At 45.4% G+C, this 16,691-nt stretch overlaps 3 protein-coding genes across 15 annotated transcripts in view; 2 read left to right on the top strand and 1 right to left on the bottom strand.

Moving 5' to 3' along the window:
- The window catches only part of hmbox1b (homeobox containing 1 b), a 50,464-nt gene that overhangs the window by 26,671 nt on the left and 7,102 nt on the right, over positions 1 to 16,691 (bottom strand). For 4 of the 11 annotated variants that reach the window (XM_040017929.1, XM_040017930.1, XM_040017922.1 and 1 more), the window contains exons 2-3: positions 9,086 to 9,091; positions 539 to 1,172 (exon numbers count right to left, since the gene is read on the bottom strand). In XM_040017929.1, coding sequence (XP_039873863.1) covers positions 539 to 1,172; positions 9,086 to 9,091 — 640 coding nt within the window. Of the gene's footprint in view, positions 1 to 538; positions 1,232 to 3,090; positions 3,620 to 9,085; positions 9,092 to 16,691 lie in introns of those variants that run through there. The other 7 variants (XM_040017932.1, XM_040017933.1, XM_040017925.1 and 4 more) reach the window with 6 other exon arrangements.
- LOC120725182 lies at positions 7,135 to 11,660 on the top strand. Its single transcript, XM_040017934.1, has 3 exons — positions 7,135 to 7,306; positions 7,742 to 8,202; positions 11,328 to 11,660. Exons 1-3 carry the CDS (start codon positions 7,225 to 7,227, stop codon positions 11,421 to 11,423), a joined length of 639 nt encoding a protein of 212 aa, XP_039873868.1. The 5' UTR covers positions 7,135 to 7,224; the 3' UTR covers positions 11,424 to 11,660.
- The window catches only part of disp1 (dispatched homolog 1 (Drosophila)), a 110,788-nt gene continuing 107,867 nt past the window's right edge, over positions 13,771 to 16,691 (top strand). For 2 of the 3 annotated variants that reach the window (XM_040017915.1, XM_040017916.1), the window contains exon 1: positions 13,775 to 13,998. The gene's annotated coding sequence lies outside the window, so the exon portion shown is untranslated. Of the gene's footprint in view, positions 13,999 to 16,691 lie in introns of all 3 variants that reach the window. The other variant, XM_040017920.1, reaches the window with a different exon arrangement.

Genomic DNA, 16,691 nt, shown 5'->3' with positions numbered 1-16,691 from the left:
GTTTTCTGTGAAAGTACTGTGACTGTGGACAGCGCCACACTAGACTGAGAGGCGTGTCGATGATTATTTCAGACTAGCCGCTTGAAGTTTCACCATCTTAGCAGTGACTCACTAGCAGTAAGTGTGGGGTGGCTGTAGCTCAGGTGGCAGAGCGGATCAGCCACTAAGAAGGTCGGTGGTTCGATCCCAGGCTGCTCCAGTCTGCATGCCAAATATCCTTGGGCAAGATACTAACCCCATGTTGCTCTCCGATGCGTCCATCAGAGTGTGAATGTGTATGAATGTTAGATACTTAAGCGTGTGATTGGGTGAACAGGTGAATGAATTAGCTGTATAAAGCGCTTTGAGTGGTCGGACGAGCGCTATATAAGAACCATTTACACCCTGCAGTATTATTCCCCGTCACCATCTTTCACAGCTTACTGAGCTCAGCAGCCTGGTACTACTACATACTGCCCTCTGGTGACGTTTTTGTGCAGTGCATTATTCTTCCCAGTTCTACAAACAGACTCGACAAAGTTTCTCTGGTCATTCTCACCTCATCAGCTCCTCCACCTTATCATCGATATCCAGATCTTCCTCTGTAGATTCAAACCCGAACGCTCGCGTCGCTGCAGCGCTGTTCACCGGATATCGTGGCGGAGACAGTTTTCCGTTGGGGGTGGCAGCTAGGCTGTCGCGGCCGTTCTGTGTCAGGGCCACCAGCGAGACCGGGGACGGCAAGATGGCAGAGGGCGGCGGCGGCCCTGGAGGCGGGGACGTGTCGTAGCTGTTGCTGGGAGACAGCGAGAGCCCCCCGGCGCTGTTGAACTGCGTCTGCGTGGCTGTGGAGATTTTGGAGGTCGTTGAAGAGGCGGCAGCGGCGGCGTGATCGGCGGCTCCACCCTCACCGCCACTGTTGATGCCGCCGCCATTGCATGACGCTGAAGAGGTGGTGGTTGCCGAGGCAGTGTTGTTATTGTTGAATGACGTGGTAGTAGTAGTATTAGAGGCAGAGTTGTTGGTGCAGCTGTTGGCCCCGCCTACGCCGTAGGAGGAGGAGGAGGAGGAGGAGGAAGAGGTGCGGCGGCCAAACTTGTCGCCGTGCTCCCGGTCCAGCCGGTCCAGAGTGTCGAGCGCATGCAGGATCTCCTGCTTGGTCATGCCGGTGCGACGCAGCCGCTGCAGCAGATCTATCTGCTCAATAGTGAAGCGCGGCTCCTCGCTGAACTCAGACATCCTGCTGCTGCTGCTGAGATGAGACACAATACAGACAAGCTGAGAAACACAAGAAGAACACAAGGCGAGGAAAGGAAACAGGAAATGCAGACGGGGCAAGTTGAGGAAAGTAGGAAGGAATCCTTAGAAAAGTAAGTGGAGAAGGAAAGGAAGAAGGAAAGGAGGAGGAAGTCAGGCAGTGGAGGGGATGGTGGAGTGACAGAGGAAATGAGAGGATTAAGTAGCAAAGAGTGAAAAGGAACGCAGTCGCAGATGGGGAAGCAGGATAAAGGTAGCGGAGGAGAGTTAGAGGGATAAAGTAGGCATAAAACGGGTGGGAAGGGAGGGGAATAAAAAAACTGCAGGAAGAAAATATAAAGAAGCAGCGGAGAAGAAAAGGAAGACAAGAGCGAGAGACAGAAGTGTGAAAGAAAAAAAGGCGAGGGGAGGGGCAGGGCATAAAAATCAGCTATTTTTGGGAAGCAGCAGGCAACACGCACAGAGTGCCAGAGTCACCTTGACAGCTGATGCTATCTTAACATTCTGTCTGTCGTTCTTTAAGAGCCACAATACATCCTCGGCTCTGCGCACCACCCACGCTGTATGTTTTTCACGAGCAATTTGCTGTGCTCAAAATCAATGCAACTGGAATCAGACTGCGGCAGATTTTCCATCTTCTGTGCCAGCCCGACCTGTGCCGATATGATAAACGGTTTAAAAGGGGTCACTGGCATTTTTCTACATCTGTCTTTCTCCAAACTGTGCGGAGGACAGAGGGGAGGGGGGAGGAAACATAAATGACTTCAGAGTGCATTTGAAGTTATCATAAATAATGGGGGACACTGGCACATAAACCATTACCAGGCCTTCAGACACGTGCAGTAAAGGGTCATTTTGGGTCTGAGCACATTATTTCTGCAGCGCTGACAGGTGAACATTAACTAGTCCTTGGTGTTTAGAAGGTGAGCTGCTAATGCTGTAAATCATTACCAAGCAGAGTCAAAATCTGTCACACCCCAGAAAGACGGGCTGCACACAACAGAAGACCGCTGGATTTGGATTAGTGAGCTTAAACATGCAAGTGAAAGCAAAATGTGTGCTGCAAACAAACAAGAACATTTGAATTCATGCCCACTGTGATCAAGTGGGTAAGTTACCCATTCACCCAGAAGGCAAAGTTCACCCTGCACGTAACTAAAGCAGCTAAAGACGGAGCTGTCTGCATTCCTATCGGGCTTGGATGTCCCCTGATAACAGCGCAGCTAAGTTCACGAACTCAGAGAGTGTTTGTCATGCGAAACAGCAAAACTACAACAAAATAAAAACACAGCCACGGTGTCGTTAAACACAAACTCTAGATTGTTTGACAGCGCAGCTTTCTAAACGCTTCCAGTCTAAAGCGCTTCGCCCCGCAGTTGGCGGCATCTCTTCTCCCTCCATGTGTTTTTGTTTTGCTGGCCCGCAGTGAGAGCACAGATCCGTCGCGCCTTTCAGCGCTGCAGGCGAAGCGCTGCTGATGCCAGCTTTCACGCCCTTTGCCCGAAAGCTAACGTTAGCGAGCGCTCCGTGCGGCACACGGACAAACCGCCCTGACTAAACGTCAAAATTACCCAGCACGGCGAGCCCTCCGTAACACTCGAGGATTGCTCTCGTTTTCTTCACTGCCCCCCGAGGCTGAATCCACACTGACAACAGCCCCCGGGCATCGCGGAGGGCGATTAGCCACCTGAGGTGGGCTACGCGGGTCGCCGTGGGCTCGTGCGATGATTAGCATACAACGCTAGCCGTGCCAGCGCCGATACTAGCTGACGTTAGCCGCCGTCGCTGGCTAGCGAGCGTTTGATATTAATAACATCACTTTCTGTGTCGAGAGAGCCGAGTAACAGGACTTACCTCGGGTTCAAATCGTCCACTTAACCATTTAACTTTGTAACGGAAGCAAAGAGGCGCGGTGTCGTTTACTGCAGCCGAGCAATGAAGCAGCTGGGAACAGTGCCCTGTCCGACCCTTTTCCAAGGATTTCTAATCAGAGGCGAATTATTTGCCTCTCTGCTTTGTCTGTCTGACAACAGCCATATTGACAACTAACACCTCCGAGCAGCTCTGAGGGAACTGTAGTTTCACTCCCGCAAAGGCCTCCAACACGCGGCGGCGTTCCCTACGCTAAGGACTACAAATCCCTGAAACGAGGGAGAGGGGGAGCTGATGGCTCGCTGATCTACAGTTGTCACAAAAAACAGTGATGCAGTTTTTAATGTGGCCACAGCGGCTGCTCTCCCTAACCCCGCAGCAGCTGCACCAGGCGACCCGTGCCACCTCACCGGCCAACCGGGCAGCCACCAGCCGGCTGCACATCTAACCGCATTACCGCTGCGACACGTTTCTGTGCACCTCACACGAATTCAGTTGCAGTGTGACCATACAGGGGCCCCTACTTGTTACTCTATTAAAGAAAAGGTAAAGGCCACTTAGTCTTTAAATGAAGTGGAAAACCCCCCTAATTAAGTTGGTGCCAGTAATCAGACCCAAGGAGAGGGATAAGAAGAGTAGCCAATTAAACAGCTTTGGTTGGAGCACACATCAATGACCCAGGATGAAGGAAAGCAGGCTCAATAATCAAGATTATATGAAATGTGGAACACAGTCTTAGAACTGCAAGAATAGAAAAGAACAGGAACAACGCAGAGCGGAGCAAAACAGGAATCTGCTTCAAGGATGTCAAAATGATTTTACATCGTAGGACACATAACAGCCCGCGTCGATCTGAAGTGAGGTGGACCAGTGAGACTCTTTCTGTGAGTGCGAAGTTGGCCAACCACACATGTAAACTCTGGGATGTTTGAATATAAGAAAAAGATTAAAGCAGTACACCTCAGTTTGTTTTTTAGATAAAGAAATGCTGCTTTGGACTTAAACTGTAAGAAATGCAGATGGGTACACTGTGGTCATAAAGGGATGGCCCGCAGCAATACCAGGTGGCAGTTGATGCTCAACTACTCAGGGGTCCAAAGTGAAAACATCCCCACACCGCCCTGAGCCGTTGATACAAAGCTGAATGCTTCCATCCTTTCATTTTGTTTACATCATTTTCTGAAAATACCATCTGAAGGTCGCAGTAGAGTTTCATCAACTGAACAATCTTGTGTTGTCCGATATCGGAGAAGCGGTGTGGACCTCAGTTTCCTGTTCCTGACAGGAGTGGCACTCGGTGGGGTCTTCTGCTGCTGTAGCCCATCAGCTCCAAGGTTCAACATGTGTTGCGTGTTCAGAGATGCTCTTCTGCATGTCTTTGCTGTAACAACTGATTATTTCAGTTACTGTTGCTTTTCTACTGGCTCAAGGCAGGCTGTCCATTCGTCTCTGACCTTGGACATCAACAAAACATTCTCACCCAGAGAGCTGCAGTCATTCTCTGTAAACCCCACAGCCCATCTAGGATCATCTACTACACCATGTTTAAAGTCCCTTAAAGTCACCTTTGTTCCTAATTCTGATACTTGGTCTGAACTTCAGCAGGTCGTCTTGATCATGTCTACAGCCCCTAAATGCTTTGAGCTGATGCAATCTGATTGGCTGATTCAATATTTGCATGAATGAGGAGTTGAAAAGATGTGCCTAATAAAGTGGCTGGTGAGTGTAATCTCAAAACTGCATTAAGTATATAGTTTAGAGGTGCTTTTGAATAATTTTCCTCAACAGAATTGATCCAAAATTGATAAATTACAGAATTTATTCAAACTGAATGCTAACGAGCTGTTCATGGTTAAAGATTAGCCATAAAGGGACATTTAAAGCTGCTTAATTCTGGAGGGGGATTGGATCCAGGTGTTTAACCTGACATGTGCATCACTTAGACACTTTGTCTGAAAAACACAACTCATTTAAGTTAACCATTAATATAGTATGGGGGGGGGGTTCTTCTTCTCAGCGTGCACCTGCTTTGCCTCAGCAGAGTAGATGCACTTACATTTTTCATTCTCTGAGTTTTAATCAGAGAAATTCATTAGACTGCATCAAACAAAGATGCAGAAGAGCACCATTTGTATCAGCTAAAGGTCCATATATGATAATCTGCTCACGCACAGTTTGATCCAAGTGGTCACGCTGGGAACGAGACAAACGAGTGCTTCTGAGCAAGACAGTCAAACTTGATCTGCCACAGTGGAGGCGTTAAGTATAGTCTGTGCTGTTTGAAGCCTTTGTGCTGCACAATAGAACAGGATGAATACTAATGCAGTTAAAGCGGTTGTCTATGACCTACCGTTCATGCATAATGCATAACAGACTCATGTAAGGTGCTTGGCATATTTACAGCAAGCTATATGGGAGCACTACTGCTTCACTACAGCTGGAGAACCGCAGAGATGGCAGTGCAAATGCTGCTTTGCAGAATCTGTGCAATTTCCTGTACAGTCTGGTAGTCACACTGCCCCCATGTGACAACTACTGTCCAAAAATAGCTTGAGGAAGGAGTCAGTTTGTAGTTGTCATTGTGTATTTTATTTTTAAAATGTATTAAACGTGTCTTATCATAATGAGTCCACTGATGTGAGCTGTAACAAAAAGTTGAAATACTGCTTTAAGTTGTTAGGATGCCTGGGTCGTTGACCCAGGGTTTTTGAGTTTATTATATTATTTATCATTTCTAGTCTTTGGTTTCTTTGTTAGAGTTCTTTCTTATGGTTTATGTCTCTGTGTAATCCTTAGTTGCTGTCTCCCCTGTCTGCTATATCCCCGTGTCCAGTCAGTGTCTGTGTCTGCCCTGGTCCCACGTCTCTGTTCCCTCTGTTGCAGTGCCTGCCTGTGAGTCTGTGCCTGTAAGTTCAGTCTGTGTTATGTTTCCTGTTTTACTTTGAAAGTCCATGTCTCATGTAAATGCGTCTGGTTTTGCTTCCTTTGTCTCGTCAGCCCTGATTTGTCCCAGCTGTGTCTCCCTCCTGTTGCCCATTCCCTGATTGCTCCCTCTATGTATTTAAGCCCTGTGTTTCAGTTTGTTGGTGTTGTGATCTACTCTTATCTACACTCACATATGCTGTGTGTTTTGGGTTTCCTGCCCGTGTTAATGGTTGTTACTTTGAGTTCAGCATTAAAGCTGTTTTTTGAGTTCACGTCTGTCTCCGGAGTCTGCACTTTGGGTCCTTTTCCTGCCTGCACACAGTCGTCACATGACATAAGTGAGATCTATGATGCTCCTTTTTTTTTTTTTTTTTTTTTTTTTTTAATTTTTGAACTCTAGAGTAGCTTTGCATGATTCAAAAGTTCAAAATAATCCTTATTTAAATCATACTGGGGCTTGATGGAGTCCCCCAGCTGTCTGACACAAGCTGTTTAGTTCTCATCGTTTTAAAGGTCTCAGGGAGCTTATTTGAGTATCTTATTTTGAAGTATATTGAAATCCAATTTTAATAGTTACTGGGACATAAAAACTGCATATCTAAAGTCATCATCCATTTTCATTACTGCTTATCCAATTCAGCTTTGTGTAGTAGCTGGAGCCCTTACCAGATGTGATTGAACAATAGGCAGAGTACATCCTGGGCAGGTCGGCAGTCTATCGCAGGGCTAAACAGAGCCAGACAACCATTCCCTCCAACAGTCACACATATTGTCACAAATTAACCTAATATGTATGATTTTTGGACTGTGGGAAGAGGCAGGAGCACACAGAACGGGGACAACATGAAAACGCCACACAGTACAGCCAGCGGGCTTGACCCACCAACACTCTTGCTGTGAGGCAGGGCCGGCCCGTGGCATAGGCTGTATAGGCAAATGCTAAGGGCGCCGTCCATCAGGGGGCGCCACGCCAGTGCCACAAATGTTGAAAAAAAAAAAAAAAAGTTGGTACTATTATTTCTAAGTACAAAAAATAATCACACGTTAATTAAAATGCAAAGTAAAGCTTATTTAATAGAAATATTATTTGTTACAACATTACGCCCCCCCCCCCCCCCCGCACGGTGCGCCCCCTTCCTTCCCGTATCATGGTTCCTTTTGGACGTCACCACATCAAAAAATCAACACAAGATGTCAAAACGGCCAAAACTGTCAGGTGCCCAGGGAAGAAAAAAGAGAAAAGAAGAGGAGGAGAAACGAGAAAAAGACAGAGGTAGGTAACGTTAGCCTGCATGAAATTATTTGTCTGAATGTGATAGTAACCTAAATTTTTAGTATTAAGCTAATGTTACATGATTCGCTAATTGCTAATCAATAAATAGCTAGTTAACTGTTTTAACGTCAGTTAATATTGTGGAGGGGGCTAAATTGTTATGGAAAATAATAATGTAACGTTAGGTAATTACAGTACTCCCACCTTTCCCACCATTCCTCATTTGTATTCATCTTTTAAGCAGGTGTTTTTTGTTTACATTGTTATTGCCTTCTGGTTAGCCAACGTTTACCCTGCAGGTAATAGTCACTTTTCCACCCCTGTATATATTATAGTTGTAAGCCTAGTTGTTAAAGTGCACATCATTAATGTTAATTAAGCAATATCACATGAGAGGGAATGCTGTTTTTTAATATGAGCACTTTTTTTTTTAAGATGCACTTAAAAAAATGGAAACTACATTTTTTAATGTGGTAGTGGATACAGCCATCTCTTCACTTGATGAGAGATTTCAGAACCTTGGAGAGGTGAATGACAAGTTTGGAGTACTCCTCAATTTCCACAACTTACAAAAAGAAGAGCTGCTACAGCAGTGCCAAACACTGAGTACTACTCTGACCCATGACAGCCAGCCGGACATTAATGGCACAGAACTTGCAATGGAAATGCAGAATTTCCCACCATTGCCATCAAAGAACATGACAAACATGGAACTCTTGACCTTCCTGCATGAGAAGAAGCTGGCAGAAATTTACCCCAACATGTGGGTTGCTCTGAGAATCTTTGCCACTCTTCCTGTTACAGTGGCTGCTGCTGAAAGAAGCTTCTCTAAGCTCAAACTCATTAAAACCTACCTGAGATCTACTATGATGCAAGAACGTCTCAGTGGACTTTCCATCAAATCAAATCAAATCAAATCAAATCACTTTTATTGTCACATCACATGCGCAGGTACATTGGTACAGCACATGTGAGTGAAATTCTTGTGTGCGAGCTTCACAAGCAACAGAGTTGTGCAAAATACAATAATGTAAATAAGCAAAATGCAAGAATGGCTACATCTGAAACTAATAAATATATGTACCATATATAATAGTATATGCATTTCTGGATGTGTATACTAAATATTTTCTACGTGTGTGTGTGTGTGTGTGTGTACACATATTTTACAAATTAAATAGAGTAAACAATAAATAAAATATATAAAATATATAAAATATATAAAATATACAGAGTTGAGACATGTGCAAAACAGTGGCATTACTGTACAGTATGGAGTGCATAATGTTAAAGTTCCAGTAGTGAAGGTGAGGTGTCTATGACGTGTTCAGCAGTCTGATGGCCTGGTGGAAGAAGCTGTCTCTCAGTCTGCTGGTACGGGACCGGATGCTGCAGAACCTCCTTCCTGATGGAAGTAGTCTGAACAGTTTATGGCTGGGGTGACTGGAGTCCTTGATGATCCTCCCCGCTTTCCTCAGGCACCGCTTCCTGTAGATGTCTTGGAGGGAGGGAAGCTCACCTCCAATTATCCGTTCAGAGCACCACACTACTCGCTGGAGAGCTTTGCAGTTGTAGGCGGTGCTGTTGCCATACCAGGTGGTGATGCATCCAGTGAGGATGCTCTCAATGGCACAGTGATAGAAGGTCCTGAGGATGCGGGGGCTCATGCCGAATCTTTTCAGTCTCCTGAGAAAGAAGAGGCGCTGCTGCGCCTTCTTCACTGTTTTGTTTGTGTGTACTGACCACGTAAGATCCTCAGCCAGATGTACTCCAAGGAACCGGAAGCTGCTCACTCTCTCCACAGCAGCGCCGTTGATGGTGATGGGGGTGTGTACTTCTCTGCACCTCCGGAAGTCCACTATCAACTCCTTTGTCTTTGCGACGTTGAGGGTGAGATGGTTGTCTTGACACCAGTGGGTCAGGGCGCTGACCTCCTCCCTGTAAGCCGTCTCATCACCGTTGGTGATAAGACCCACCACTGTAGTGTCGTCCACAAACTTCACAATGATGTTGGAGCTGTTAGTGGCTGTGCAGTCGTAGGTGTAGAGTGAGTACAGGAGAGGGCTCAGTACACACCCCTGTGGAGCACCAGTGTTCAGTGTGACGGGGGATGAGGTGATGCTGCCCAGTCTGACCACTTGGCGTCTGTCAGACAGGAAGCTAAGGATCCAGCTGCAGAGGGAGCTGCTCAGTCCTAGATCCTGCAGTTTCCTGTCCAGCTTCGAGGGAACGATGGTATTGAATGCTGAGCTGTAATCTACAAACAGCATCCTCACATACGTGTCTCTCTTCTTTAGGTGTGACAGGGCAGTATGTAGTGTCAGGGCTATGACATCATCAGTGGACCTGTTGTGGCGGTATGCAAACTGTAGAGGGTCCAGTGAGTCGGGTAGTGCAGAGCAGATGAAGTCCCTGACCAGCTTCTCGAAGCATTTGCTTACGATGGGGGTCAGGGCTACAGGTCGCCAGTCGTTCAATGAGGAGATGGTGGAGGATTTGGGTACAGGGACGATGGTGGCCATTTTGAAGCAGGCTGGGACTACAGACAGAGAGAGGGAAAGGTTGAAGATGTGCGTGAACACTCCAGCCAGCTGAGCCGCGCATGACTTGAGGACGCGGCCGGGAATCCCATCCGGACCAGTAGCTTTGCGTGCGTTCACCTTCCTGAAGCACTTCCGCACATCCTCCTCAGACACAGTGTGCGCACTGACGTCATCCGCGGTGCGCACACTGTCCGGTCTCATGGTGTTCGCTGTGTCGAATCTAGCGTAGAATACGTTTAGATCCTCACACAGAGAGGCCGTGGTCTGCGGTGTGCTGGTTTTCCCTCTAAAGTCTGTGATCGTGTTTAGTCCCTGCCACATACTCCGAGGGTTGTCAAACTGTTGCTCCACCCTGTCCCTGTACTCACGTTTGGCTGCTTTGATCGTCTTACGGAGTTGGTAATGTGCATGTTTGTAGTCCGATGTGTTCGCGGAGGCAAAGGCGGTGTTCCGTGCCGCCAGTGCCGCGCGAACATCTCCGTTAATCCAGGGTTTTTGATTTGGGAAGGATTTGACTGTTCTGGATGGGACGACATCTTCCACGCATTTCCTGATAAATCCACAGACTGAGTCTGTGTATTCATCAATGTCTCTGGCGGCCACGTGAAACATTTCCCAGTCCGCGTGATCAAAACAGTCCCGCAGCGCAGACTCCGATTGGTCCGTCCAACAGTGCACCGCCCTCCGGGTTGGAGCTTCCTGTTTCAGCTTCTGCCTGTAGGCGGGCAGGAGCAGGATGGAGCGGTGATCTGATTGGCCGAATGGGGCGCGGGGGAGGGCTTTGTACGCATCCCGGAAAGAGGTGTAGCAGTGGTCGAGTAGCCGATCTCCACGCGTGTTAAAATGGATGTGTTGGTGGAGTTTGGGTGAGACTTTCTTCAGGTTTCCCTTATTAAAGTTTCCGGCTGTGATAAACGCTGCCTCTGGGTGTGCGGTTTCCTCGCTGCTGATCGCGCTGTACAGTTCCCTGAGTGCTCGGTCAGTGTCGGCTTGTGGGGGAATGTAAACAGCCGTAATAATCACTGCTGTAAATTCCCTCGGTAGCCAGAATGGCCGGCACTTAATCATCAGGTACTCCAGGTCCGGTGAGCAGAAGGATTTGACCGGGTGCACGTTCGCATAATCACACCAGCTGTTGTTGATCATGAAACACACACCACCGCCTCTGCTTTTCCCAGTAAGATCCTGTGACCTGTCCGCGCGATGCACGAAGAACCCCGGTAGTTGTATTGCGGAGTCCGGTACCTTGTCCGATAGCCAGGTTTCTGTAAGGCAGATCACGCAGCAGTCCCGCATCTCTCGCTGGAATGAGATCCGTGCCCGAAGCTCGCACAGCTTGTTCTCCAGAGACTGCACATTAGCCAGTAATAAACTGGGTAACGGTGGTCTGTTAGTGCGCCGTCTCAGTCGAACCAGAACGCCAGATCTTCTCCCTCTGCGTCGCCGACGCAGAGGGATAAGCATATCATATGCTTCATATCATAAGCATAAATCATGTGGTCTCAAATCAGTTGTCATATGATGATGTTGTAGATGACTTTGCCGCAAGAAAGACTAGGAGAGTAAGGCTGTAGCAGGTGATGTGAGGTTGATGAGGGGGTGGTGTACAGTAATTTGTAAGTCATTCTAGTTAATGCAGTATTAAAAAGCACAACTAGAGAACTCTGTAGGATCCCCTTTTTTGTAATATAGTTGTTAAAGTCATACTGGTTTATTTAATATCTTGTTTTGTGCAGTGCCTTATTTATATTGTATTTTTAATTTATTTTATCCAACTTGTTGACACGTTTTATTGTGTTTATGTATGTAAAATTTATTGTATTTCATATATTCATTTTTTATTTCTTGTATTCATTTATTTATTCATATATTTTTTTTATCTTGTTAATTATTCTGATTGTGAATTTGCTTTCTTTAAGTAAAAAAAAAAAAAGGTCAAAGACAAAGCTATTCGGTTTCTTGTGAGTACATACACTACACTGCCGATGTAGGGGGGCGCCACCTAAAATCTTGCCTAGGGCGCCAGATTGGTTAGGGCCGGGCCTGCTGTGAGGTTACAGTGCTAGCCACTGCACCACCATGCCACCCTGAAAGCCCAGGATTCTTGCAGGAATCCAGTCTGTTTCTCTGAGTGAAAAGGCTTATCTATACGTACTTATGTAATACAAGTTCTTTAGTGACTGCTGCAGCTGCGTGAGAGTCCATCTGTCTCACTGTGTGGTAAAATATAAAAACCGTCTGTCTTTTATAATGTAAATCAAAACTTCCAGAGTCCAAGCTAATGATCTGACCTTACATGAGATTGTTATGAGGACAACACTACTCTGAAGCACGGTGCGAACAGGTGTCAGCTGATCAAGCAATTCTAACTGTACTCAAGTCGAAGCATCCAAATTATATTACGAGGTGACCCTGATGTACAGCAGAGGAAAGCTTGTGTTTATTAACGGTACTTTGACTTTCGCCAGTTTCCTCCACAGTTAATGATTCTTGGCTTCCACCTGATTCAGTACAGATGGTAAAACATGTGGGTATAGGCTGAAAGCTTACAAGTGTATCGTTATTGATGTCCTCATTAACTGAGACAGTTCTTTTGGTATTTGTTCCCCAATTTGTTGTTAGTGTCACAGTTTGGCTCTGTGGCAGGCAGGATGTAGGACCCAAACGCAGGAAACACAACATGGGAGGTTAACTGAAAATGGCAGCTTTATTGCTGATATGTTTAATATGCTGCTGAGAATATAGCCCAGAAGAAGCGTATAGTATAGCTTTTATTTTGGAAAGAGCCATTTCTGTGTAATAAACTCTCTTTTCCAAAGATGAGGGATTTCTCAATCAGATAGATTTATTATTTTATCCCTTTGTTGTTTCAGCAACATTAAATTTAAAAACTGTACGTTTGAGTTAAAATATATATTTAGAATTTTAATAAACGACAAATTAAAAAAGCATGAACATTTTTTTGTATCGAAAAAATATCGAACCGTGACACCAAAGTATCGAACCGTGAATTTTGTGTATCGTTGCACCCCTAATATCTATATCTATCTATCTATCTATCTATCTATATATATGTATGTATATTTACAGTGCAGTAGACTAAGCGTGATATTTGCATTTTGCTGATATCAGGAAACACTTTCCCATTGCTCTTTTCAAGCCTTGAAACTAGGAACCGGATGCAACATGAAGCTCATTTGGTAAATCAGGGTTCCCACTAATTTACCAAAAGACAGAAAGGAACATATGTTTTACTATAGGAACAACAATTTACTAGGCAACAGCATACAGTGTCCAGCAGTGAAGAACTCAGTGCTCTTGGCTTCAAAAAAGTAAGATTTCATTTTTTCTAACCTATAAATGACCTATAACGACGGCATCTTCCATCTTTCATATACAGCCTGCTGATGCTTCTGTAATTTAGCTTTAAATGTTTTGATGCGTGCTCAATCATCCAGCTAAGTAAATCTCCAAAAGTTGATTCTGTTCAACGCTACGTCCAGATGAACAGAATCAACTTTTGGAGATAGCTTTAAATGTGTTGAAAAAACTGCACGTCCTGATGAATAGTTATGCCACTAGTTGGTACCATGTGTGCATCTGTTGTTGTCAAAGCATGTGTTTGTACATGTAGAACAAAATCAGCCACCAGGCTTTGCAAAAACTAGAATGTGATGGAATGACGCGTTCTTGCTTTCTGTTACTTTTGTCATTAAACGCCGTCCCTGCTGAGTCAGCATGCTTCTTTGTTTGAGTCCAGAGTGAAGTGAACGCTTCTGTCTGATCGCTTTTATTCGAGACATTTTCAGTTCACTGCTTCTGAACGGTTTTGTTTGAGCTCCCAACAGAAGGACGGACACTGATACCTGAAAAACTACTTTTGCTCAAATAAAATACTTCGAGGAGATAGGAGGCTGAGGTACATAGTCGCCTCCTAGTGCCCTTCGAAGTTTCCTACATTTCCTCCCAGAAACCTCCTGATAGTACAAACAAGAACTCAGTGCGCAGCTGCCCACCCAACATGGTTTGATGCATGGAGATCGGATACATCAGCATCCGCAGGAACTAAAGTAGAAACCCGGGAATACTTCTCCGGTCGGCCGTCAGCACTAGCCCCGTGTCTTGCCTTCACACCGTGCGGGTGCTCGAGTGAGTATGGGGCTGGGAGAGAAACACAGAGCAGCCGCTGTTGTTTAGCCAGCTGTTTTGGTCAGCGAGGTTAGCTGGCTAGCAGCGACAGTCAGCTAACGCGAACTTAACTCGCCTGCCGAGGGGCAAGCACCCGCGCTGCGCTGTGTTTGTTTCGGGGGAGGCTGTGTGGGGTTCGTAGCTCTCGGGTGACGACAGAGCCGGTCTCCAAGCGAGCTGTTCACGCTTTGGGCTTCATTGTGGTTAACGCTAGCTCGCGGGGTCAGCTGTGATTTGACCGAGGCCGAGGCTGATAACGTCACATTTGGCTGTTAATGGGCACGCGGACAGGTCCGCCCGCCCCTTTAAATTTGAAACGGGATGTTAGTTTCAGCTGTTGGGAAAGGAGCAGGAGTGAAACGTGTTCAAGGTGTTTGTGTACCTGGTTGTCATTAGTGTGCTGGTCTGCAAAGCCGAGCTGTACAAGCACAGGTGTATTTTCCATTTCACGGAGGACCGTGGACACTGTCACCGTGTTTGCTGTGTTGTTCCAGGAGCTGTGCTGGCAGACTGAAACTGATGATGCTCTCTCTGCCTGACAGATGCTGCTTTATTTATTTGAACACCTCCTCAACAGAGTAGGAACTGTGCTTTTCCTGCTTGTTTATGCCTACCTGCCACTTCATTAGGTACATAAGATAAGATAAAACTTTATTAATCCCTCGGGTGGGTTCCTCTGGGAAATTCGGTTTCCAAAAGCACAGCACCGACAGAAGTTACAGAATATTATATATATATATATATATATATATACACACACACATATATAAATATAGAGACATATATAAATAAAATATACGAAGGGGATAAATAGATTATATCTCTCGGCTGGCCTGGGAACGCCTTGGTATTCCCCCGGACAAGCTGGAGGAGGTGGCTGGGGAGAGGGAGGTCTGGACCTCTTTGCTTAGGCTGCTACCCCCGCGACCCGACCTCGGATAAGCGGATGAAGATGGGATAAATAGAATAAATAGGAATAAAATAAAAATACAAGTGAATTGCACAGTATTGAGGTCTATTGCACCGTTGACTATTAACAAAAGTATTGCACAAAAAGTATTGCACAGTGAGGTGAAGAGGCACTACAGCTTAGTTGTTCCCCCCTCCTTTGTCCACCTGTCTCCCCTCCCTCTCCCCTCCAGAGAGGAGTTAAACAGTCTGATGGCGTGTGGGACAAAGGAGTTTTTAAGTCTGTTAGTTCTTGTCTTGGGGAGAAGCAACCTGTCACTGAACAGACTCTTCTGGTTGTTAATGGCCGTGTGCAGAGGATGCCCAGCATTGTCCATAATGTCCAGCAGTTTTTTTTAGTGTCCTTTTCTCTGCCACTGTCACCAGAGTGTCCAGCTTCATGCCGACCACAGAGCCAGCCTTCCTGATCAGTTTCTCCAGCCTGGATGGATCTGTTCAAAAGCACATTAAGGCAAATATGTCATCCAATCACATGAGACCAGGTCATTGCATTTAGGGATGTAGGCATGATCAACACGACCTGCTGCAGTTCAGACTGATTATCAAAGTGTGGAGGAAGAGTGATTTAAGTGGCTTTGTTTGTTTGTGTCACGTGGGCTGCTGGGAACAGTTTGGACCAGTCGAGCATCGTTTTGAAACCACAGCCTGCCCGAGTTTGTTGTGTGTGAGTGACCATAGTAGGGATATCTGCTCCCACTGACATCACACAGAGATAAGAGTAGAAACAACAGTCTGAAAGTGAGCATAAATTTAGCACAAAATCTGAGCGCATCATTTGAAATTTTGGAGATTCTTAATTTGACCAACCACGAGAAACATGAAAGAAAAATATGGAAAAATGTAATAAGTAGAGGTGGACCGATCCGATATTATGCATCGGTATCGGGCCGATACTGACCTAAATTACTGGATCGGATATCGGAGAGAAATAAAAAATGTAATCGATCCATTAAATATGAAAAAGCACCTCACAAAACTTGCGACACGGCGTAACTCGGCTCATAACCGTAGTGGAGCAGTGTGCTCACGTGATAGAGCGGCTGTGGCGTGCAAGACCTGTCGGTGGTCTGGTTGAGCATTTGGAGCTTCGCTACCAATTAGGGCTGCTCGATTATGGCAAAAATGATAATCACGATTATTTTCACTGAAATTGAGATCTCGATTATTTGACGATATTTATTTAACCCTTTAAGACCAACCAAGTCCGCCAGAGCTTATATTATTTTTTTACATGCTGTAGTGCCATTTTTGGGAGCATTTCAAGTTGCTATACATCAATACAACTGTTATAGCCCATATTTTAATAATATGTATGCATTAAGTCCATAGTAACTACATTAATTGCAAAAAAGTGCAATACACTACAAAAAAAATTGAAAATCGATTTTGTTTTTGTTTTTTTTACATATATTTCAACTTGGAGAAATTTATGAGGCTTATACCTCAAAACTTTAAATGCAAAAAATAGTTTACAACAACAGGAAATTTATCTTGAGTGTCTTCATAGTTTTATTTTGGAGATACAGCAATTTTTATATACTGCAGGAAAAACAAAAAACAATCCTATGATGCAAATTTGCAAAGAAAACAGCACGTGCATCAAAATAAACTATTTAAAGCTGTGCAATTTGAGTTCTAAGCATCCCAGAAACTATTCAGAAAAGTATAAAGTCAAACATGACTTA

The sequence above is a fragment of the Simochromis diagramma genome, unplaced genomic scaffold (assembly GCF_900408965.1).
Source record: "Simochromis diagramma unplaced genomic scaffold, fSimDia1.1 OVJJ01000802.1, whole genome shotgun sequence".
NCBI lineage: Eukaryota > Metazoa > Chordata > Actinopteri > Cichliformes > Cichlidae > Simochromis > Simochromis diagramma.
This window is presented reverse-complemented; position numbering and strand designations above follow the sequence as displayed.

What these genes read in the sequence shown, in the direction of transcription:
- LOC120725182 (XM_040017934.1), top strand. Translation starts at nt 7,225, where the DNA reads ATGTCAAAACGGCCAAAACTGTCAGGTGCCCAGGGAAGAAAAAAGAGA. An exon ending in GAAACGAGAAAAAGACAGAG is followed by an intron (nt 7,307 to 7,741) that starts GTAGGTAACGTT and finishes TTTTTTTTTAAG; the next exon opens with ATGCACTTAAAAAAATGGAA. An exon ending in AACGTCTCAGTGGACTTTCC is followed by an intron (nt 8,203 to 11,327) that starts ATCAAATCAAAT and finishes CATATGCTTCAT; the next exon opens with ATCATAAGCATAAATCATGT.